The 22841-nt window shown below is 39.5% G+C and overlaps 1 protein-coding gene across 20 annotated transcripts in view; it reads right to left on the bottom strand.

Annotated features, from left to right (window-relative positions):
- The window catches only part of CAB39L (calcium binding protein 39 like), a 206088-nt gene that overhangs the window by 90234 nt on the left and 93013 nt on the right, over positions 1–22841 (bottom strand). For all 20 annotated transcript variants that reach the window (XM_053916579.1, XM_053916582.1, XM_053916585.1 and 17 more), the window contains one exon: positions 17648–17816. In XM_053916579.1, the coding sequence (XP_053772554.1) occupies positions 17648–17816 (169 nt within the window). The remainder of the gene's footprint in view (positions 1–17647; positions 17817–22841) is intronic.

The raw sequence follows: 22841 nt of genomic DNA, 5'->3' as shown, positions 1-22841 counted from the left end.
CATTATTTCTAATCTTCGCAACTCCACAAAGCAGGAATTATTTTCATCATCTTGCAGATAAAAAAAAAATCAAGCCCAAAGGTTAACTAACTTGCTCAAGTACATAAAGCCAGTGAAATGAGAGAGAGAGATGGAATTCAAACCACTTCAATCGTGTTGATTCTCACAGGGGGAATTTTTAAAAAATGTGGTTGTAAGAAATCTTTTTTGGTTTCACTTAGCATAAGTGAAATAAGTCAGGCAATGAGGGACAAATACCATATGATCTCACCTTTAACTGGAACATAATCAACAAAAGACGAAAGCAAACAAAATATAACCAGAGTCATTGAAGTTAAGAACAATCTAACAATAGCCAGAGGGGAGGGGGGAGGGGACAGTGAGGAGAAGGGTTTTCAGGAACTACTATAAAGGACACCTGGACAAAACCTAGGGGGAGGGTGGAAGTAAGGAAGTGAGGTGCGTTTTGATGGGGTGGGAGGTAGGGGTGGGGAGAAAATGCAGACAACTGTAATTGAACAACAATAAAATAATTTTTAAAAAATTAAAATAAAGAAATCTTTTTTGGGAAAGGACAATTTGTAGATAATATCATGATAAAAACATAAACTAACAATGTTAAAACATTATGACTAAACTGGGCAACAGTCATCTTGGAACTCAAAATGAAAGAGGTTCGTCTAAGAGGTTAAAAGCAAAAGCCCAAACTAGTATAAAACAAAACTAAATCCAAACCAAATAAACAAACAAAACCCCTTGAAACCAGTAACTTAAAAAAAGTGACTTATGGGCACTGTTACATATATTAACCATAGAATTTTGAAAAAATAAAGAAAATTGGCATTTCCAATGTTGTTAGCATACTAAAAATTTTTTTAAGTTATTTACATTGTTAAGGACTAAGTTCAATGAAAAATGTGCTAAAATACAAATCAAAACATTAGAATTTTTTAATTCAATATCACACTGAAAATTAAATTGGGCTGAACATATGATAGTAAGACATTATTATCAAGTATAGTTTATTTTATTAAATGTTGAAAAATCTTTGGGAAATTTTCTGAAATACATACTCATCTGTATTTTCCTTTTCCTCCATTAAAGTTCATACTATGTTTATAATTACTTGGGAAATCATTTTTTTTTAAAGTAATTTGTTTCCATGACAGCAATCATCAGACAGAAAAGAGAAAAAACTGGACTACAGTATCTATTAGTAGAAAACATCTCTGTAGATGCTTAGGCACAAACATTTTGCTAGAAAGAAATGGAATAATCCTTTGTATTAAATGTCATTCTTCATATCTGGTGCACTAAGGCCTGTCTTACCATGTGCTTTACATATACTCTTTTTGGGGGTGGTGTTCTTCTGCAGCCACTGTACCATTTTGTTTTGCTGGGTGAGACTGAGAGGCCTGTGATATGGAAAAGTTTCCTGGAGTTTCACCGCACTCTGAGCTCTGTCCATGTATGCTTCCCCTGCCCCTTCCCTCCACCCACCAGTCAATTCTTCTTAGAGTCTGTTCCCAACCCTTTCTTCTCTATCTTTTCCTTCCTTCCCCTGACCCTTTGCTGTTCTTTTTAGTTTTTTTTTCCTTTCTTTACATCTTTGTCTTCTCCCTAATTCCTTCTTCTGCCCTTCTCTTTCTTGCCCTTGCCCTTTTCCATCTATCCCACACTTCCAGGCATGGGCTCTTCCTCAACCCTCTGATTTCTCAGAGAGAATCTAGGGAACAGGCAGGACTGGATGGGGACATGTGGAAAACCTGAGCAGGCTGGTGACCATCCTCCCTTCAAACCCAGATTCTATTCAATACATTGATACTTTATTTCAGAATTAGCTCAAGCTTTTAGGGATGCTGGCACTGCATCAACTTTGCTCTATTATCTCACGCAATTCAGCCCTGGTCCCAAACAAACCTGCACACCCTGTTAGTAAAACAAAAGTACCACAGTAAACTTGTGCTCAAATAGGATCCTCTCTGACAGTTCATGTCCATTCAATTTTCCTTGTTTCATTATATTTCCAGAGATATCTTGTTTCCTTTTACAGACTTTTTCCCAGGCAGCTACTCAACATTGCCTACCATTTAACCAGGATATCTTCAACGTGAAATCCACTCACCAGTGTTTTCTTTTCTTAATCACAGAAGCCCTCTGGCTGCCCAGCCTGCAAGCCCTGCCTACATATGGAACCCACTACATTCCTTTCCTTTCACCAAGTTTTCTTCTGAGGTTCCGCCTTCTTCCTGCTCTACTCTAATCTCATCCCTTCCTTGAGTCTTTCTGATCTCTGACACTCTCACACTTCCTCCAACATGTGACCCAATATACCTTTTAATAGATTTTAGGAACCTTCTCAGAAAAGGCTGAGTAAATCCTAGTCTACAGATAATATTTACTTTTCAGTATAGCAAACTACCGCTTTCACCTTTCTCTACCTCTGCAGAGCTATTGAAAACAACAATGTATCATTTGGTCAACTTCAAATGGTTTACAGCAATAAGGTAATTGCTGTAATCTTATTTACAGCAATAAGTTTAAAGTATGCATTAATATTATTAACATATGAACTATGTGAATATTGTTAAATATGTATTTATGATAATATATAAAAAATAAAAAGTCATACATGGGTTACAGTTAGTAATTAATAATTAAGGATAAAAATATAGGTATATTTATATCTTAAAAAAGTAGAAGTAAGAGAAGATGGCAGTGAGATAGGTGGGAGCGGAGTCCACTTCCCCTCAACGCCAGTGAAATACCTAGCTGATCTGAGGAGCAGAGTGAACAGCCAACAGTATTCCAGCATATATGAAGATCGGAGACTAAAGATAGAGGACATTGAAAGATTAGACGGTAAGAAGAGTGCTTAAGGACAATAAGGTCCCTGGGACCTGCACGGGGACCAGGGTGGCTGAAGCCCCGGCCTGGGCGCAGGGTCTGCTGCAGGATTCTTGGGAGAGAGCCAGCCTGGGCTGTATGAGCAGCCAGGTGCTTCTTTGGACCAGGGGGGCTTGAATAGGAAGAATTTCTCAAAAAGGAAAAGAAAATAGAGGTACGCAGCAGCTAGTTTGAGAACTCTCCGCAGCAGCCATGGCCTCTGGTGCCCCTCCCCCCTCAGCCCCTGGACTGTGAATGCAGAAAAGCAGCCCCAGCGCTCACCTGAAGCCTGGCTGGCGGGCACCCAGATTAGCGGGCTGGGGGCCCACAACTGAAACTCGGGGTGAGCACGCGCCCTGATAAGCGGCCAGGATGCCTGAGCGTCAGACCCAAAGTGTCCCAGTGGGCGCGTACCCCAATCAGTGGCCTGGAGTTCACAGACAAAAAGTGCCTGGGTGGGTGCACACACCTAAAACCCAGGCTGGGCGCCCACACCTGAAACCTCCGGTGGTTGCGCAACCAGATCAGTGGCTGGCTGCCCCCTGAGCACAGACCCAAAGCGGGGGATCTGCAGCCAACCCAGGACCAAAGCGGAGGAGATCGGCCACACAACCTGATCAAAGGTCTGGCTGCCTGCAGGCGAACACACCCAAAAACACTGGTTCTCAAAAACTCCTACCTAGACCCTGCGCATAGAACCCTGCAGGGCCTACTGGCTCTCTAGGAGGAAGACAGAATGCCCAGCAGAGGGGAGCTGCAGGGCTAGGGGAGACTGCATTTGCTGGAAAGATTCGACCTAACAGGGGGCTGAACTACCCCATAGCAGCACTGAGAGCCCCTAGCATCTAAGACAGCAAAGAGCAAGAAGGTGGAATGTGAGTTGCCCCTAATTGGTACAACTAAAGGACAGCCAGCTAGTAAAATAAAGGCCTAGTGGGGAGCAGAAGGACCCAGAGGAATTGGTCTGAAGGCTGAACAACAGCTAAGAGTGTGGCTCAGGAAGGGAGAAAAGTGAAACCAATCCTTCCAACCACCCGCTCCCGTTCCGCAGACAGGAAGACCAGCAGAACTAACCTGACCGGGTTTAAAGCCAGCAGAAGAATTTTTTTTCCCCCACTTTCCTCCTTTCCCCCTGAATTCCTTCTTCTTTTCTGTCCTTTCTTTTTTTTATTTTTTCTCCCTTCCATTCTTTACCTTTTTTATTACTTCTCCCTGCCTTCTTTTATTTATTCTTTTCTTTTAATTTTTGTTAAAATGCCTTCTTATCTTGCCTCCGATCTTTCCTCATTCATTCTTCCTCCTTACCTTTGCTTTTCTATTCCCTTTTTCCCTCATTCCCCTCTTTTTTTTTTGCCCCCTTTCCTCTTTTTCCCACAGGTGAGACAACAAAACCTGGAGTGCTGAAAAGACCAGAGTTAGACTGTGTTACACTCATACACCTCAGCTCAAGACCAGTGAGTACAGGAGATTAAGGAGACAGCACCACTGAATCCCATTGGCATTCTACCATAGAAGTTCATACCATAAAACCAGGGAGTCAGAATACATCAATTTAAGAAGCAGAGGCTAACAAGAAGAGTCTCACAAACAATGGGAAGACAAAGAAACAATCCCCAAATGAAAGGAAAGGAGGAAGCCTCACAAAGAATGCTAATTGAAAAAGAGGCAACTCAACTCTCAGATACTGAGTTCAAAGCAATGGTTATCAGAAGCTCACTGAGCTCTCCGAGCTCACAGAGAACTACCAGAAACTACAGGGAAACTACAATGAACTCACTGCAAACTATATCAACATGAAAAAGGAAACAGAAATTATCAACAAGGGCCAAGAGGAAATGAAGAATAAAATTTCTGAATTGAAGAACACAGTAGAAGGAATCAAAAGCAGACTTGATGAAGCAGAGGATTGGATCAGCAAGCTGGAGGACAAACTAGAAAAAAACACCCAGAAAGAGCAAGAAAAGGAAAAGAGGCTCAGAAAGAATGAAGACGTAATAAGGGAAATGCAGGACAACATGAAACATAACAATATCTGTATAATAGGAATACCAGAAGGAGAAGAAGAAGAGCAAGGGATAGAAAACCTGCTTGAAAAAGTAATGATAGAAAATTTCCCTAATTTGATGAGAGAAAAAGTCACCCAAATCCAGGAAACACAGAGAGTCCCAAGCAAGAGGAACCCAAAGAAGCCCACTGCAAGACACATCATAATTAAAATGGCAAAATTCCAAGACAAAGAGAGGATCTTAAAGGCAGCAAGGGAGAAACAGGAAGTAACATACAAGGGAGCCGCAATAAGGTTAGCAGCTGACTTCTCAATGGAAACGCTCCAAGGCAGAAGAGAATGGCAAAAAATATTCCAAGTAATGAGAACCAGAGGCCTGCAACCAAGACTACTTTACCCAGAAAGGCTCTCAATCAAGACAGAAGGACAAATAAAGAGTTTCCCAGACAAAAGAAGTCTAAAAGAATACACTTCCACCAAACCAGCTCTGCAAGAGATGCTAAAGGGACTGCTTTAAGGAAAGGAAGGAAAAGAGAAAGACAGAGGAACACAGGTAGGTAAAAATGGCAATGAATAACTACCTATCGAAAATAACCTTAAACGTAAATGGATTAAATACTCCAATCAAAAGACATAGAATAGCTGAATGGATAAGAAAGCATGAACCACACATATGCTGCCTACCAGAGACACATCTCAGGACAAAAGACTTACACAGACTGAAAGTGAAAGGCTGGAAACAAATTTTCCAAGCAAATGGACAGGGAAAAAAAGCAGGGGTAGCAATACTCATATTAGACAAAATAGACTTCCAAAGAAGGGCCATAAAGAGAGACCCACAAGGTCACTTCATAATACTCAAAGGAAGAATCCACCAAGAAGGCATAAACATTGTAAATATATATGCACCCAACATAGGAGCACCAAAATTCATAAAGAAACTCTTGGAGGACTTCAAGAAGGATACTGACAGCAACACATTATAGTAAGGGACTTTAACACCCCACTGTCCAAAATGGACAGGTCTTCCAAACAAAATATCAACAAGGATATTGTGTCACTTAACAATACCCTAGACGAAATGGACTTAACTGATATATATAGAGCTTTTCATCCCAAAGAAGCAAAATACACATTCTTTTCAAGTGTACATGGAACTTTTTCAAAGATAGTCCACATGATAGGACACAAAGCAAGCCTCAACAAATTCAAGAAAATTGAAATCATATCAAGCATTTTCTCTGACCACAAGGGACTGAAACTAGAAACCAACCCGAAAGGAAAAAACCCGAAACAGTAAAAATCATGGAGACTGAATAGCATGCTATTAAACAATGAATGGGTCCAGAATGAGATTAGGGAAGAAATCAAAAACTTTCTGGAAACAAATGAAAATGAACTGACAACAACACAAAACCTATGGGACACAGCAAAGGCAGTCCTGCGAGGGAAGTTCATAGCAATACAGGCCTACCTCAAAAAGATAGAAACATTTCAAACAAACAACCTAACCCTACGCCTACAAAAACTGGAGGAACAACAACAAAGACAGCCCAGAGCAAGCAGAAGGAAGGAAATAACCAAGATCAGAGCAGATTAAATGACATAGAGACTAAAAGCACAATTCTAAGGATCAATGAATCCAGGAGCTGGTTCTTTGAAAAGATAAACAAAATCGACAAGCCTTTAAGTAGGCTCATCAAGAAGAAAAGAGATCCAAATAAACACAATTAGAAATGAAAGAGGAGAGATTACAACTGATACCACAGAAATACAAAGGATTGTAAGAAATTACTACGAAGAACTGTATGCCAAGAAATTTGAAAACCTAGGTAAAATGGACACCTTTCTAGAAAAATATAATCTTCCAAAACTGAATGAAGAAGAAGCAGAAAACCTGAACAGACCAATAACACCAGACAAAATTGAAGCAGTCATCAAAAAACTCCAAACACACAAAAGCCCTGGACCAGATGGTTTCACAGGAGAATTCTACAAAGCATTTAAGGAAGACTAACCCCTATCCTTCACAGACTATATGAAAAAATCCAAACTGATGGAAGTCTCCCAAACTCTTTTTATGAAGCCAGCATCATCCTAATCCCAAAACTGGATAAAGACACAACGAAGAAAGAAAACTTCAGGCCAATATCGCTGATGAACATAAACGCTAAAATTCTCAGCAAAATATTGGCAAACAACATCCAGCAATACATTAAAAAGATCATACACCATGACCAAGTGGGATTCATCCCAGGGATGCAAGGATGGTACAATATTCGCAAATCAATAAACATAATACATCACATCAACAACAGCAAAGACAAAAATCACATGATATCAATAGATGTGGAAAAAGCACTTGATAAGATACAGCACCCATTTCTGATAGAAACACTCAGCAAAATGGGAATAGAGGGAGCATTCCTCAACATAATAAAGGCCATATATGAGAGATCTACAGCCAACATCATACTCAATGGACAAAAACTTAGAGCTTTCCCACTAAGATCAGGAACAAGACAAGGATACCCTCTCTCACTACTCTTATTCATCATAGTATTGGAAGTTCTAGCCACAGCAATCAGACAAGAAAAAGAAATAAAAGGCATCCAAATCGGAAAGGAGGAAATGAAACTGTCACTGTTTGCAGATGACATGATAGTATACATGGAAAATCCTATGGACTCCACCAAAACACTACTAATCCTAATAAATGAATTTGGTAAAACAGCTAGATACAAAGTCAATACTCAGAAATCAAAGGTATTCCTGTATACCAACAACAAAACTGCAGAAACAGAAATCAGGAAAAAAATCCCATTTGATATAGCAACAAGAAAAATCAAGTACCTAGGAATGAACCTAACCACGGAGGTAAAAGACCTGTACTCAGAAACTACAGAACATTGAAGAAAGAAATTAAGGAAGACACAAACAAATGTAAACATGTACCATGCTCATGGATTGGAAGAATTAACATCATCAAAATGGCCGTACTTCCCAAAGCAATTTATAGATTCAATGCAATCCCTATTAGAGTATCCATGACATATTTCACAGATATAGAACAAACATTTCAGAAATTTATATGGAACCACAAATGACCCCGAATAGCTGCAGCAATTTTGAGAAAGAAGAACAAAGCAGGAGGGATCACAATACCTGATATCAAACTGTATAACAATGCACTGTAATGAAAACTGACTGGGACTGGCATAAAAACAGGCACATAGACCAATGGAACAGAACAGAGAGCCCAGAAATAAACTCAAGTCTTTACGGTCAACTAATATTTGACAAAGTAGGCAGGGGCATAAAATGGAGCAAAAAGAGCCTCTTCAACAGATGGTGTTGGGAGATCTGGACAGCTACCTGCAAAAAAATGAAACTCAATCACCAACTTACGCCATACACAAAAATAAACTCAAGATGGATAAAAGACTTAAATATAAGTTCTAACACCATAAAAGTCCTTGAGGAAAACATTGCCAGGAAAATCTCAGACATTCCATGCAGCAACATCCTCACAGACATGTCCCCTAAAGCAAGGGACATAAAGGAAAGAATAAACAAATGGGACCGCATCAAAATAAAAACCTTCTGCATGGGTAACGAAAACAGCACCAAATTACAAAGAGAACCAACAGTATGGGAAAACATATTTGCCAATGATACCTCAGACCAGGGCCTGATCTCCAAAATATATAAAGAACTCACACGACTCCACTCCAGGAAGACAAACAACCCAATTAAAAAGTGGGCAAAGGACTTGAACAGACACTTCTCCAAGGAAGACATACAGAGGGCCCAGAGACATATGAAGATGGTGAGTATCACTAGCCATCAGAGAGACGCAAATTAAAACCACAATGAGGTACCATCTCACACCAGTCAGAGTGGCCAACATAAACAAATCCACAAACAAATGTTGGAGAGGATGCAGAGAAAAGGGAATCCTAGTGCAGTGTTGGTGGGAATGCAGACTGGTGAGGCCACTGTGGAAAACAGTACGGAATTTCCTCAGAAAACTACAAATGGAACTGCCCTCTGACCCAGCAATTCTGCTGCTGGGATTATACCCTACGAATACTGAAACACCAATCCAAAAGAACTTATGCACCCCAATGTTCATATCAGTATAATTTACAATAGCCAAGTACTGGAAGCAACCTAAGTGCCCATCAGCAAATGAGTGGATCCAAAAACTATGGTATATTTATACAATGGAATTCTACGCAGTAGAGAGAAAGAAGGAGCTTATACCCTTTGCAACAGCATGGATGGAACTGGAGAGCATTATGCTAAGTGAAATAAGCCAGGTGGTGAGGAACAAATACCATATGATCTCACCTTTAACTGGAACATAATTAATATAAGAAAAAAGCAAACAAAATATAACCAGAGACATTGAAGTTAAGAACAATCTAACAATAGCCAGGGGGGAGTGGGGTGGGGACAGTGGGAAGAGGGGATTACAGGAACTACTATAAAGGACACATGGACAAAATCAAGGGGGAGGGTGGAGATGGGGGAGGGAGGTTGGTTCAGCTGGGTTGGCGTGGAGGGATGGGGAGAAAGGGCATACAGCTGTAATTGAATAACAAAAATTAAAAAAAAACAATAATCAAATAATCTTGAATAGAGCATTATAATTATAGAAAATAATTGTTCTGTCATAGTGAAAAAAAAGTAGAAGTAAAATTGATTTTATGTAAATAGAACAATTGCTGAAATTCTTTTAAAGAAATAAATTGGATTATATACCTTTAAATGTCTTGTCTATATTATAATCAATTTGAAAAGCTATGTTTTCCTTTTTTTAATTGTATCTTTTCCATTACCATTTAGTGCCCTTATACCCTTTCTCCACAGCAATCACCCCACTATTGTCTACTTCCATGAGTTTTTTTTCCTTTTTGCTCAACCCCTCCACCCTCTAACATGCCCTTCGCCTTACCTGTCATTGTGCTCTGAGTCTGTGTACATTTTGCTTGTTAGTTCAGGTTTTTAAAATTTTTAAAAATTTTTTTGAATTATTTTTTTATTGATTATGCTATTCCAGTTTTCCCTATTTTTCCCCCTTTATTCCTCCTCTGCCCTGCCCCCCAACCCTGCAGAATTCCCCCCCACCTTAGTTCATGTCCATGTGTTGTACATATAAGTTCTTTAAGTTCTTTGTTTCCTACACCATGTTTGACCTCTCCCTGTCTATTATATGCCTACCAATTATGATTCTTCCGTGTATCGTTTCCCCCTATTCCTCCCTTCCCCCTCACCACTGAAATCCCTCCATGTTATGTCCATTTCTCTGATTCTGTTCCTGTTCTAGTTGTTTGCTTAGTTTTTGTTGTTTTTCTTTTCTTTTAGGTTCATTTGTCAATAGTTGTGAGTTTGTTGTCATTTGACTGTTCATATTTTTGATCTTTTTCTTAAATAAGCCCTTTAACCTTTCATATAATAATGGCTTGGTGATGATGAACTCCTTTAACTTGACACTATCTGGGAAGCACTTTATCTGCCCTTCCAATCTAAGTGAAAGCTTTGCTGGATAGAGTAATCTTGCCTTTCATGACTTCAAATACTTCTTTCCAGCCCCTTCTTGCCTGTAAGGTTTCTTTTGAGAAATCAGCTGATAGTCTTATGGGCACTCCTTTGTAGGTAACTCCTCCTTACCTCTTGCTGAATTTAAGATTTTCTCTTTATATTTAATCTTGGGTAACTTGGTTATATGCCTTGATGTGTTCCTCTTTGGGTCCAACTTCTTTGGGACTCTGGGTTTCCTGGACTTCCTGAAAGTCTATTTCCTTTGTCAGACTGGGGAAAGTTTGCTGAAATGAGGTTTCAATTTCTTGCTGTTGTTCTTTTCCTTTTGGCACCCCTATAATTTGGGTATTGGAATGTTTCAGGTTGTCCCAGAGGTTTGTAAGTCTCTCTTCACTTTTTTGAATTCTTGTTTCTTCATTCTGTTCTGGTTGGATGTTTATTTTTTCCTTTTGTTACAAATCATTGCTTTGAGTCCCAGTTTCCTTTCTGTCACTGTTGGTTCCCTGAATATTTTGCTTTATTTCATTTTTGGTATCTTTCATTTGTTTTTTCATTTTTCTGCCAAGCTCAATCAGTTCTGTGAGCATTTTGATTACCAGGGCTTTAAATTCTCCACCAGATCGGCTGGCTATCTCATCACTTAGCTCTCTTTCTGAGGTTTTGGTCTGTTCTTTCTTTTGGGCCACATTTCTTTGTCTCGGTGCACCTGATAAGTTGTAGGGGGCAGGGCCTTAGGTATTCACCGGGGCAGGGCAACCCTTTTTTTTGCTGCATTTTGGCACTGCCTGTGGGGGAGAGACCAGAGAGGGAACAATGCAGCTTGCCTGCTGGTCTCTAGCACACTTTCCAAGGGACTCTTGTGTGAGACTAGGAGTTTCTCCCACCGTGGCAATCCTGACTGTAGTCCACAGAAGCTCAGTTTTGCCTTCAGCCATCCCTGCTAGCCCGGTCTACTGCCTCGCCTCGGTTTCTCAGAGCTAGCCTGGCCTGCATGGTCTGCGGCCTTACTGGTCTGGTTGTTCTGGTTGATTTTTTCTTTAATTTTGGTTGTCAGAGTTCCATGTAGTTTGATTTTCTGGCGCTTCTGGTTGTTTATTGATTTTAGATTGGTTGTTATCCTCCTTTTGGTTGGGCGAGGAAGCAAAGGGTTTCTACCTATGTCTCCATCTTGGTTCATTAGATTCTACATGAGTAAAGTCATATGGTATTTGTCTTTCTCCGACTGGCTTGTTTCACTTAGCATAACATTCTCCAGGTCCATCCATACTGTCACAAAGGGTACAATTTGCTTCTTTTTTACGTCTGAGTAGTATTTCATTGTGTAAATGTCCCATAGTTGTTTTACCCACTGATCTACTAATGAACACTTAGGCTGCTTCCATATCTTGGAGGTTGTAAATAATACTGCTATGAACATAGGGATGCTTATGTCCTTACCAATTACTGTGTTCAGTTCCTTTGGATATATTCCTAGAAGTGGGACTGCTGGGTCAAAAGGCAGTTCCATTTTTAATTTGTTGAGGTATCCCCATACTGCTTTCCACAGTGGCTGCAGCAACCGGCATTCCCACCAACAGTGCAAAAAGGGTTCCCCTATGTCCACATTCTTGCCAGCACTTGTTTGTTGATTTATTGATGATAACCATTCTGACACATGTAAGATGGTATCTCATTGTGGTTTTAATTTGCATTTCTCTGATGATTAGTGACGTTGAGCATCTTTTTATATGTCTGTTCGCCATCTAAATGTCCCATTTGGAGAAGTGTCTATTTAGGTCCTTTGCCCATTTTTTAATTGGGTTGTTTGTTTTTTTGGTGTTGAGTTTTATAAGTTCTTATAAATTTGGGGTATTAACCCCTTATCAGATGTGCCAGTGAACATGTTCTCCCATTCTCTTTTAATTTTGATGATTTCCTTTGTTATGCAAAAATGTTTTAGTTTGATGTAGTCTGAACTGTTATTTTTTTCTTTTGCTTCCCTTGTCTGGGGAGATATATCTGATAAGATATTTCTACAAGCCATGTCTGAGATATTGCTGATGGTTTTCTTCTACGACTTTTGTGGTTTTGGGTCTAACATTTAAGTCATTGATCCATTTTGAATTTATTCTTGTGTGTGGTGTAAGAAGATGGTCTAGTTTTATTTTCCTGCACATTATTTGTTCAATTTTCCCAACACTATTTATTGAATAAACTATCTTTAGCCCATTGTGCGTGCTTTCTTCCTCTGTCAAATATTAATCGACTATAAGGGTGTGGGTTCATTTCTGGGCTTTCAATTCTGTTCCATTGATCTATATGTCTGTTTTTATGCCATACCATGGTGTTTTGATTACTATGGCCTTATAGTATAGTTTCATATTAGGTAACATGATTCCTCCAACTTTGTTCTTCTTTTTCAGGATCATTTTTGCTGTGTGGGGCCTTTTGCGGTTCCATATAAATTTTTGAAGTATTTGTTCTAGTTCTGTGAAATACATCATTGGAATCTTGATAGGAATTGCATTGAATCTATAGATTGCTTTGGATAGTGTGGACATTTTAATGATGTTAATTCTTCCTATCCATGAACACGGTATTACTTTCACTTATTTGTATCTTCTTTAATTTCTTTCTTCAGTGTCTTATAATTTTCTGAGTACAGGTCTCTTACATCCTTGGTTAGGTTTATTCCTAGGTACTTTATTCTTTTTGAAGCAATTGTGAATGGGATTGTTTTCTTCATTTCCCTTTCTGTTAGTTTGTTATTGGCCCATAAAAATGCAACTGATTTCTGGATACTAATTTTGTATCCTGCTACTTTGCTGAACTCATTAATCAGTACTAGCAGTTTCTTGGTGGAATCTTTGGGGTTAGCCATGCACAGTTCATGTCATATGCATATAAAGACAGTTTTACTTCTTCCCCTCCACTCTGGATGACTTTTATTTCTTCTTTTTGTCTGATTGTATGGCTAGGACTTCCAATAATATGTTGATTAAACAAGGTGAAAGCAGACTTCCCTGTCTTGTTCTTGATCTTAAGGGGAATGCTTGTAGTTTTTGCCTGTTGAGTATGATGCTGCCTGTGGAAATTTCATATATGGCCTTTATTATGTTTAGGTATGTTCCCTTGGTTCCTACTTTGCTGAGAGTTTTTTTTTTATCATAAATGGGTGCTAGATTTTATCAAATGCTTTTTCTGCATCTATTGAGATGATATGATCATGTGGTTTTTATCCTTCATTTAATGTGGTGAATCATTTATTGATATGCAAATGTTGTACCAATCTTGCAGTCCTAGAATAAATCCCACTTAATGATGGTGTATGATCTTTTTGATGCATTGCTGTATTCAGTTTGCTAATATTTTGTTGAGGAAAACCTTGTTTTTTTCAATAATGCTGTTATGTCATCAGCTTAAAATATTTTTGTAATTCTTATTTTAAAATGACCTTCAGAGCCTATTTGTTAGATACTGAAGAAATTCAGGGTCCACTTCATTTATTTTAAAACTTATTTTTTATTATTGCAATAATTATTATTACCGAAACCAAAAACAGTTCTAGCTAACTTGATTGGCCACTTAACCCCCTCATCTGGATGTCAAATAATTTTTTGCTGTTTCTAAAATTTTTATCTGCCCTCAGAGAATAAATATTGGCCATGCCTTTGAAAAGTAAACATGTTAACAAACAAAGATGCCACTTGCAAAATACACTAAAGTTCTAAGCAATGGCAGGATCATAAGAATAAGTACATGAGTTTTTTTTTTTTTATATATTTATTGATTATGCTATTACAGTTGTCCCATTCCCCCCCCACTCCACTCCATCCTGCCCATCCCCCTCCCTCCCACATTCCCCCCCCCATAGTTCATGTCCATGGGTCATACTTATAAGTTCTTTGGCTTCTACATTTCCTACACTATTTTTACCCTCCCCCTGTCTATTTTCCACCTATCATCTATGCTACTTATTCTCTGTACCTTTACCCCCCTCTCCCACTCCCCTATTGACAACCCTCCATGTGATCTCCATCTCTATGGTTCTGTTCCTGTTCTAGTTGTTTGCCTAGTTTGCTCTCGTTTTTGTTTTATGTGTGGTCGTTAATAACTGTGAGTTTGCTGTCATTTTTACTGTTCCTATTTTTGATCTTCTTTTTCTTAGGTAACTCCCTTTAACATTTCATATAATAAGGGCTTGGTGATGATGAACTTCTTTAACTTGACCTTATCTGAGAAGCACTTTATCTTCCCTTCCATTCTAAATAATAGCTTTGCTGGATACAGTAATCTTGGATGTAGGTCCTTGCATTTAATCTTGGGTAATGTAACTATGATGTGCCTTGGTGTGTTCCTCCTTGGGTCCAGCTTCTTTGGGACTCTCTGAGCTTCCTGGACTTCCTGGTAGTCTATTTCCTTTGCCAGATCGGGGAAGTTCTCCATTATTTGTTCAAATAAGTTTTCAATTTTTTGTTCTTCCTCTTCTCCTTCTGGCACCCCTATAATTCGGATGTTGGAACGTTTCAAGGTGTCCTGGAGGTTCCCAAGCCTCTCCTCATTTTTCCAAGTTCTTGTTTCTTCATTCTTTTCTGGTTGGATGTTTGTTTCTTCCTTCTGGTCCATACCATTGATTTGAGTCCCAGTTTCCTTCTCATCACTATTGGTTCCCTGTACATTTTCCTTTGTTTCTCTTAGCATAGGCTTCATTTTTTCATCTGTTTTTCGAATAGATTCAACCAAGTCTGTGAGCATATTTATAACCAGTGCTTTGAACTGTGCATCCGATAGGTTGGCTATCTCTTCATCGCTTAGTTGTATTTTTTCTGGAGCTTTGAAGTGTTCTGTCATTTGGGCCATTTTTTTTTTTTTTTTTTTTTTTTTTTGTCTTGGCACGTCTGTTACTTTAAGGGACGGAGCCTTAGGTGTTCACCGGGGCGGGGTAATGCTGGTCGCTGCGACGTGATGCTGTACGTGGGGGCGGGGCCGAGAGGGAGCAATGGCGCCCGCTTCACTCTCCTCCGGATTTCAGTCTTTCACTCCGCTACCCACAATCAAACTGGGCCCCTCTGTTGCTGGTTCCCGAGTAAGTGGGCCTGTGCACACTCTAGGCCCCTGTGGGTCTCTCCAACAACCTCTCCTGTGAGGCTGGGAGTCTCTCCTGCCGCCCCAACCCCCAGGGGCGCTTTCAATCAGAGGTTTGAGGCTTTATTTTCCCGAGCTGGAGCCCTGGGTTGCGCAGCGGTCTGCTTCTCTGCCCGCCGTTCGTCTGGTTTATCTGTGGGCGAATGTGGTGCCGCAAGGTGCTACCCGCCACTCTGCCTGCCCCACTCTCCACCACTCTGAGTCCGGCCCTCTGGGTTTATCTGTGCAAATGTGGGGCCGCAGGGTCTGCTAGTGCTCAGACTGCCTGCGCCATTTGTCCCACACTCCACCAGTCTCAGTCCAGCCACAGCCACGCGAGTCCTCTCCACCCCAGTGCCGTCTCCGCCCCTCCTACCAGTCTGGATGAATGATTATTTTCTGTTTCCTTGGTGTTGGTCCCCCTTGCTGTTCGATTCTCTGTCAGTTCTGGTTGTGCGAGGAGGCGCAGTGTGTCCACCTACGCCGCCATCTTGGTTCTCAGTACATGAGTTTTTTTAACGTAGAAACCTTGAAGGGTACATCATTCATTGACTGTGTAAGTGCTAGTATTTGAGTTTACAAATTAGCTACATTATCTTCAAATATGCTCTCTAAACAACTTTTTTTTTCATTAACTTCTGTTTTTCAAACTCAGAAACAGAAAGTAGAAAGTGTCTATCAGTGGCTGGAGGGAGAGGGAAATGGAGAGGTGTTTAACAGACTAGCTGTATGATAATATGAATATATGTAAGTACTAAACTGTACATTGAACAGTAGTTAAGATGGTAATTTTATGTGCATTTTATCACAATTAAAAATGTTTTAATTTAGAAATTAAGAGGTTAAATTTAACTTCAATATAATAACAAAGTAGATAAAAAGTTTATAAGAAATATTTTTGTGTATGGTATAAGTTGGTGATCGTTTCATTTTTTTGCATGTAGCTGTCCAGATCTCCCAACACCAATTGTTGAAGAGGCTATGTTTATTCAATTTTATACTGCTTCTCCCTTTGTCAAAAATTAATTGAATGTAGAGACTTGGGTTTATTTCTGGGCTCTCTATGCTGTTCCATTGGTCTATCTGTCTGTTTTTATGCTAGTACCAGGCTGTTTTGATTATAGTGGTCTTGTAGTACAGTTTGGTATCAGGTATTGTGATCCCTCCTACTTTGTTCTTCTTTCTCAAAATTGCAGCAGCTATTCAGAGTCATTTATGGTTCAATATAAATTTTTGAAGTGTTTGTTCTATATCTGTGAAATATGCCATTGGTACTTTAATAGGTATTGCATTGAATCTCTCTAATCAACAAAATAAACAAACAAACAAAATATAACCAAAGTCACTGACATTGAGAACAGGCTCACAGTGAACAGAGGGGAAAGGGGAGGGAATTTAAGGGGAAAAGGGTGAAGGGTTTGCAGGAACAATTATAAAGGACACATGGACAATAACAGGGGTGGTAGAAATGGGAGGGAGGTGGGGAGGGGTGGGGGATTGGGCTGGGGTGGGGGGAAAAGGCAGAAAACTGTACTTGAACAATAATTTTTAAAAATTTATAAGAAAATATATGATTATTAAAAACCACAATTTATTAATGTTTTGTTTCATTATGTGGAAATTTAAAATTATACTAATAAAATAATATGATGTTCTTCATATTCAAAGATGTAATTATCCATCTCCCTTCATTAACCCAATTCCTTTTCTTGGAGGTAAACACTATTACTATTTCCCAGATATCCTTCCAGAGGTATTAAATGCATATACCGCTTAAGTGGAAGCATATACTCTTTGTTCTAAAAATAAATAAAAACATAATATACAGAGTACATTTCCCCCTTTTCATTTATATTTTGTAATTCATTATGTATGAGCTTATGATAGCATTTTGAGATTTATTTTCCACAATGTGACAGACTGGCTTAATAGATTGTATTCTATTTACCAATGCCTCTTATGATCTAAAGCATACACAGTTGGCTATGCTCATGCGTAAAAAATAGAATTTTCTGCTTTTTAAAATTAAATTGCTTCTTTAGAGGCCAATTGACTTTAACTAAATGCTGAAATTAAGTGACCTAGCTTATTAAGAAAAAAAATTACCTTAAAAGTAGCAAAGGCATCTGAAGCAATATCAAATGTTGACAACTCCACATACTTAAAGAAATCTCTGAATTGACTAGAAAAGAGGATGATTTTGGCAAGTGATTCATGTCGAATCCATTCTCTCAGCATAATTCCACTACGTAAGGCAATCTGTGGGGCTTCATACCTAAAGGATAAACAAGGGACAGAGAACTCTGTTATCCTATTAACAAAATAATATTAATAGCATCCAAAGAACCTTTCCAATACTGCTTTAATTGAAGCATAGATAGCATCTGTCATAGTTCATACAAACACCAATTGTTCAATACCCACTGAATGTCTATGATGTGTCTGGTACTATTCCAGATGCTGGGGATACAGCAGTAAGCACAACAAGGTCAGTGGCTTCCTAGTGTTCATATTTAAGTGAGATTATGTCTAGGGGTAAAGAGGTAGGCTATAAACAATGGAAAGATAATTTCATATGCTGAGAAGTGCTATGAAACTAAAGACAAGAATATAGTGTGAGAAGCTGAGCCTGTCATGATAGGATTGGTTGCCCTTCAAACCCTGCACTCGGTCAGCAGTCAGAGAGCAGTGCCAGCAACCACAGGGATTTACTTTACTGTCAGAAAGCCCCCACCCCCCAACTCTAATTCAGCCCCAGATGAATACTGCATGACTGTACCTCATTATAATAGTATAAAACACACCCCTGGGAGATTTAACATGCTAATGAGACATGCGACACATGAAGTTGTACTGTAGAAGCACCTAAGAGTCCCACCTCTACATGCTTGGTGTCACACTTAGATGTCATCTTTTCTGCCTAAAATCTTTTAAAACAGCTCCCCAGACTTTGTTTGAAGAGCAGCATCATCCGTTTTTTATACTTTTATTGATTTTAGTGACAGGAAGGGGGAGACAGAGAGAGACAGAGAGACATCGACTTGTTGTTCCACTCATTTATGCTTGGTTGATTCTTTTTTGTGCCCTGACTGGGAATCAAACCCACAACCATGGCAAATTGGATCAACACTCTAACCCACTGAGGTACCTAGACAGGGCAGCCTCTTCTTCCTTTCTAAGTGTTGTTTCCCTTTGGGCACAAGGCTTTAACAACGCTTCACCTGAGTCCTAATTCTATGGGTACTCTCTTGATTTTCATCTTGGGAGTTCCCAAGAACCCAGGGCACTGGTAACAATAGGTATATTTAGAGTGTAACTAATACTTAGTTTACTTTACTTTAGATTGAGTGGTCAGGGAATGGGCAAATTATTCCAAGCAAAGGTAACTAACTGTGCAAAGGCTCCAAAGCAAGAACCAGCTTAGTGAGTTAGAGAAGGAGAAGGCCAATGTAGTTGGAATGCAGAGGGAAGAGTAGTGAATGGTGTGAAATGAAGCAGGAGTGGAGAGAAGGGCAGGGGCCAGATCACCTACAGCTCTTATTACCCAATATAAGTACTTTGGTTTTTAAGTGTAGTAAGAAGCCTTTGGAGAATTTAAAGTAAGAAATTAACATGACCTGATACATGCTTTCAAAAGATCACTCTGGCTACCTATTGTAAAATAGCAAAGAACGGGCTGGGGAGCTGTAGTGGAAGCAGTGAGACATACATCATTTCAATTTGACTAGAATGTTGGTTTTTGATAGTTTATTGCCTATTACATAAAGAAGTACTCCATAAGTTAAGCTTATCTCAAGTGTAAAATCCCAAGAACAATATCCTTAGGTTTGGTAAAGAATAAATATTTATCTAATTTATTCTATTCTACTTATGGATAAAGTTCCTGAGGGCAGGGACCATGATGAACATTAGATTTCAAAAACTACCCAGGAACTAGACATGATGATTTCCATTGGCAGTATGGAAGATGGCTTGGAGAGTGGGGGAGCTGAGATTCCAGCTTGGTGGAAAAGTCTAAGCAAGAGATAATTAGAGCTGGAACTTTTTAGTGATGATATTGGGAATGAAGAGAGCAATATTTTTTAAATATTTCATTTTTTTCTGATTCAAAGTAATACATGTTTATTACTTAAAAATTCAAACATTTTTAGAAATGTATAGTATGAAAAGGGAGTACACACCATAATGCCTCCCAAAGAAACCATTATCAACATTTGGTTTATATTCTCTATTACAATGATTATTATTTTTTTAACCTAAACGTTAAACCCATTCCTTCACAGCATGTTTTGCAGGTACCATTTATTGTTGCTTGCTATATACCAGGTATTGCATTCAATATCTTTACTAATGTTTTTTCATTTAATCCTTCTAATAATACTGAGGACCAGGTATTATTCTTACCATTTTACAGATGATGAAATTGAAACTTAGAGAGTAAAAAGCAATTGTTCAAGGTTATTCAGCTAATAAGTGACAGAGCCAAGTTTCCAACCCAGATCTGTTTCTAAATTTCATGTGGTTTTTTTTTTTTACTATTAATATATCTTTCATTAGATTTGGGGACTGTTTAAGTCTGAAGGGAGAGGGAATTATGGAAGACCCTGAGGAGAGGGCAGATAACAAGAAGCATAAATGGAACAGTTGCACCAGAATCAACTTTACTTGTCACCATTTTCTAGTTTAGTGTGAAATGCTAGAGAATTAGCCCTTTGTTAAAGGTCAGAATTTTGTACTGAACTATCTTTTCTAAAGCTGTGTAAAAATTTAGGATATAACTTGATTGGTGCATTTATAGATTGAATCATGATGTAATTTAGAGATATGATAGTAACATGCTGTATTGAAGCTAAGTCTACCCATAATGAATGCAACACAGCAAAGAAATTGATACTTTTCCATCAAAGAGAATCATCTGGCCCTGGTTGGTGTGGCTCAGTGGACTGAGTGCCAGCCTGTGGACTGAGAGGTTGCCAGTTCGATTCCCAGTCAGGGCACATGCCTGGGTTGCAGGCTTGGTCCCCAGTTGGGGGCATGAGAGAGGCAACTAATTGATGTTTCTCTCACACATTGATGTTTCTTTCTCTTTTTCCCTCCTTTCTCCTCTCTCTAAAAATAAATAAATAAATAAAATCTATTTCAAAACTGAGAGAGAGAGAATCATATCATTTGGATATAGGATACAAAACATGGTATAAAGGATTTGGAGCCCAAATTTCACGAAAAAATTATGAGTAAAGACTTCCTCTAAAGGAATTTTTCTCTTGGCCCAGGTAAGTGACATTCCAGAGTACTGAGAGAACCTGAGGATGAGGTCACTAAACTTCTCTTAGTGACCCATAGAGAATCATGGCCAGTGGAAGATGTTCTAGAAGTCTAATATTAAAAATCATAAATTTCTCTTAATAATCCTACTTTTAAAAGTTTTTACTACAATGGTTTCTGACCATACACAAAAGTAGAAAGTACAAAGAAACCTCTGTACCCATCACCCAGCCTTAAAAACCATGAATATTTTGCTGTTTCACATATCTCCCTAACACCACACCCCTCATTATTGTTTTGGCTGGAGTATTGTAAAGCCTCATATAGTGTCATGTCAACCCTAAACACTTCAATATACATATCAAAAGTAAAAAGATAATTTTTAAAAGATTTTATTTATTTATTTTTAGAGAGAAGAAAGGAATGAGAAAGATAGGGAGAGAAACAAAAATGTGTGGTTGCCCGTTGTGCGCTCCCTGCTGGGGACCTGGCCAACAATCCAGGCATGCGCCTTGACTGGGAATCCAACTGGAGACCCTTTGGTTCACAGGACAGCATTCAATCCACTGAGCCACACCAGCCAGGGCTAAAAAGATAATTTTTATTGTACATAACCACAGTGTAATTATTACACTTAAAACTTAACAACAGACTGGGAAGATGTCGGAGGAGTGAATGAAAGTCACACTGACCTCCTCCTAGGACCAATCTGAAATTGTAACTAAATTGTGGAGAAATCACGTGGGACAAACAACTGAACAATAGTGACAGAGAATAGCCGGCCAAGATGGAGGTGTAGGTAGACACACTGTGCCTCCTTGCACAACCAAAAGAAGGGCAACAATTTAAAAACAAAAAACAACCAGGACTGACAGAAAATTGAACTGCACAGAAGTCCAACAAACAAGGAGATAAAGAAGAAACTTCCATCCAGACCAGAAGGAGGGGCGGTGACAGGCAGCAGGGGTAGAGAGAACTCTCAGCAGGGTGGTGGGACCCAGAGACTGGAGGATTGTGGGACCAACGGGGCGGGGCAGGCAGTGCCACCGCTAGCAGCCCCGCAGCCCCACATTTGTGCATAGATAAACCAGGAGGAACAGCGGGGGGCGAAACAGACTGCGCAACCCGGGGCTCCAGTGTGGAGAAATAAAGCCTCAAACCTCCGATTGAAAACAGCTGTGGGGGTTGAGGTGGCCGCAGGAGAAACACCCAGCCTCCCAGGAGAGTTTGTTGGAGAGACCCAGAGGGGCCCAGAGCGTGCACAAGCCCACCCACTTGGGAATTAGCACCAGAGGGGCCCAATTTGATTGTGGGTGGCGGAGGGAGTGACTGATATCCGGGAGAAAGTGGAGCAAGCACCATTGCTCCCTTTTGGCCCCTCCCCCACACACAGCGTCACAGTACAGCAACCAGCGTTACTCCACCCTGGTGAACACCTAAGGCTCTGCCCCTTTACAGGACAGGCGCACCAAGACAAAAAAAAATGGCCCAAATGAAAGAACAGATCAAAGCCCCAGATACAATACAACTAAGCAGCGAGCAGATAGCCAACCTATCAGATGCACAGTTCAAAACACTGGTAATCAGGAAGCTCACAGAATTGGTTGAATTTGGTCACAAATTAGATGAAAAAATGAAGGCTATGCTAAGAGAAACAAAGGAAAATGTACAGGGAACCAATAGTGATGCGAAGGAAACTGGGACTCAAATCAACAGTGTGGACCAGAAGGAAGAAGGAAACATCCAACCAGAAAGGAATGCAGCAACAAGAATTCAGAAAAATGAGGAGAGGCTTAGGAATCTTCAGGACATCTTGAAACATTCCAACATCTGAATTATAGGGGTCCCAGAAGGAGAAGAAGAAGAACAAAAAATTGAAAACTTATTTGAACAAATAATGAAGGAGAACTTCCCTAATCTGGCAAAGGAAATAGTATTCCAGGCAGTCCAGGAAGCTCAGAGAGTCCCAAAGAAGCTGGACCCAAGGAGGAACACACCAAGGCACATCATAATTACATTATCTAAGATTAAACAG

This window comes from Desmodus rotundus, chromosome 13 (assembly GCF_022682495.2).
Source record: "Desmodus rotundus isolate HL8 chromosome 13, HLdesRot8A.1, whole genome shotgun sequence".
In the NCBI taxonomy this organism is placed as follows: domain Eukaryota; kingdom Metazoa; phylum Chordata; class Mammalia; order Chiroptera; family Phyllostomidae; genus Desmodus; species Desmodus rotundus.
This window is presented reverse-complemented; position numbering and strand designations above follow the sequence as displayed.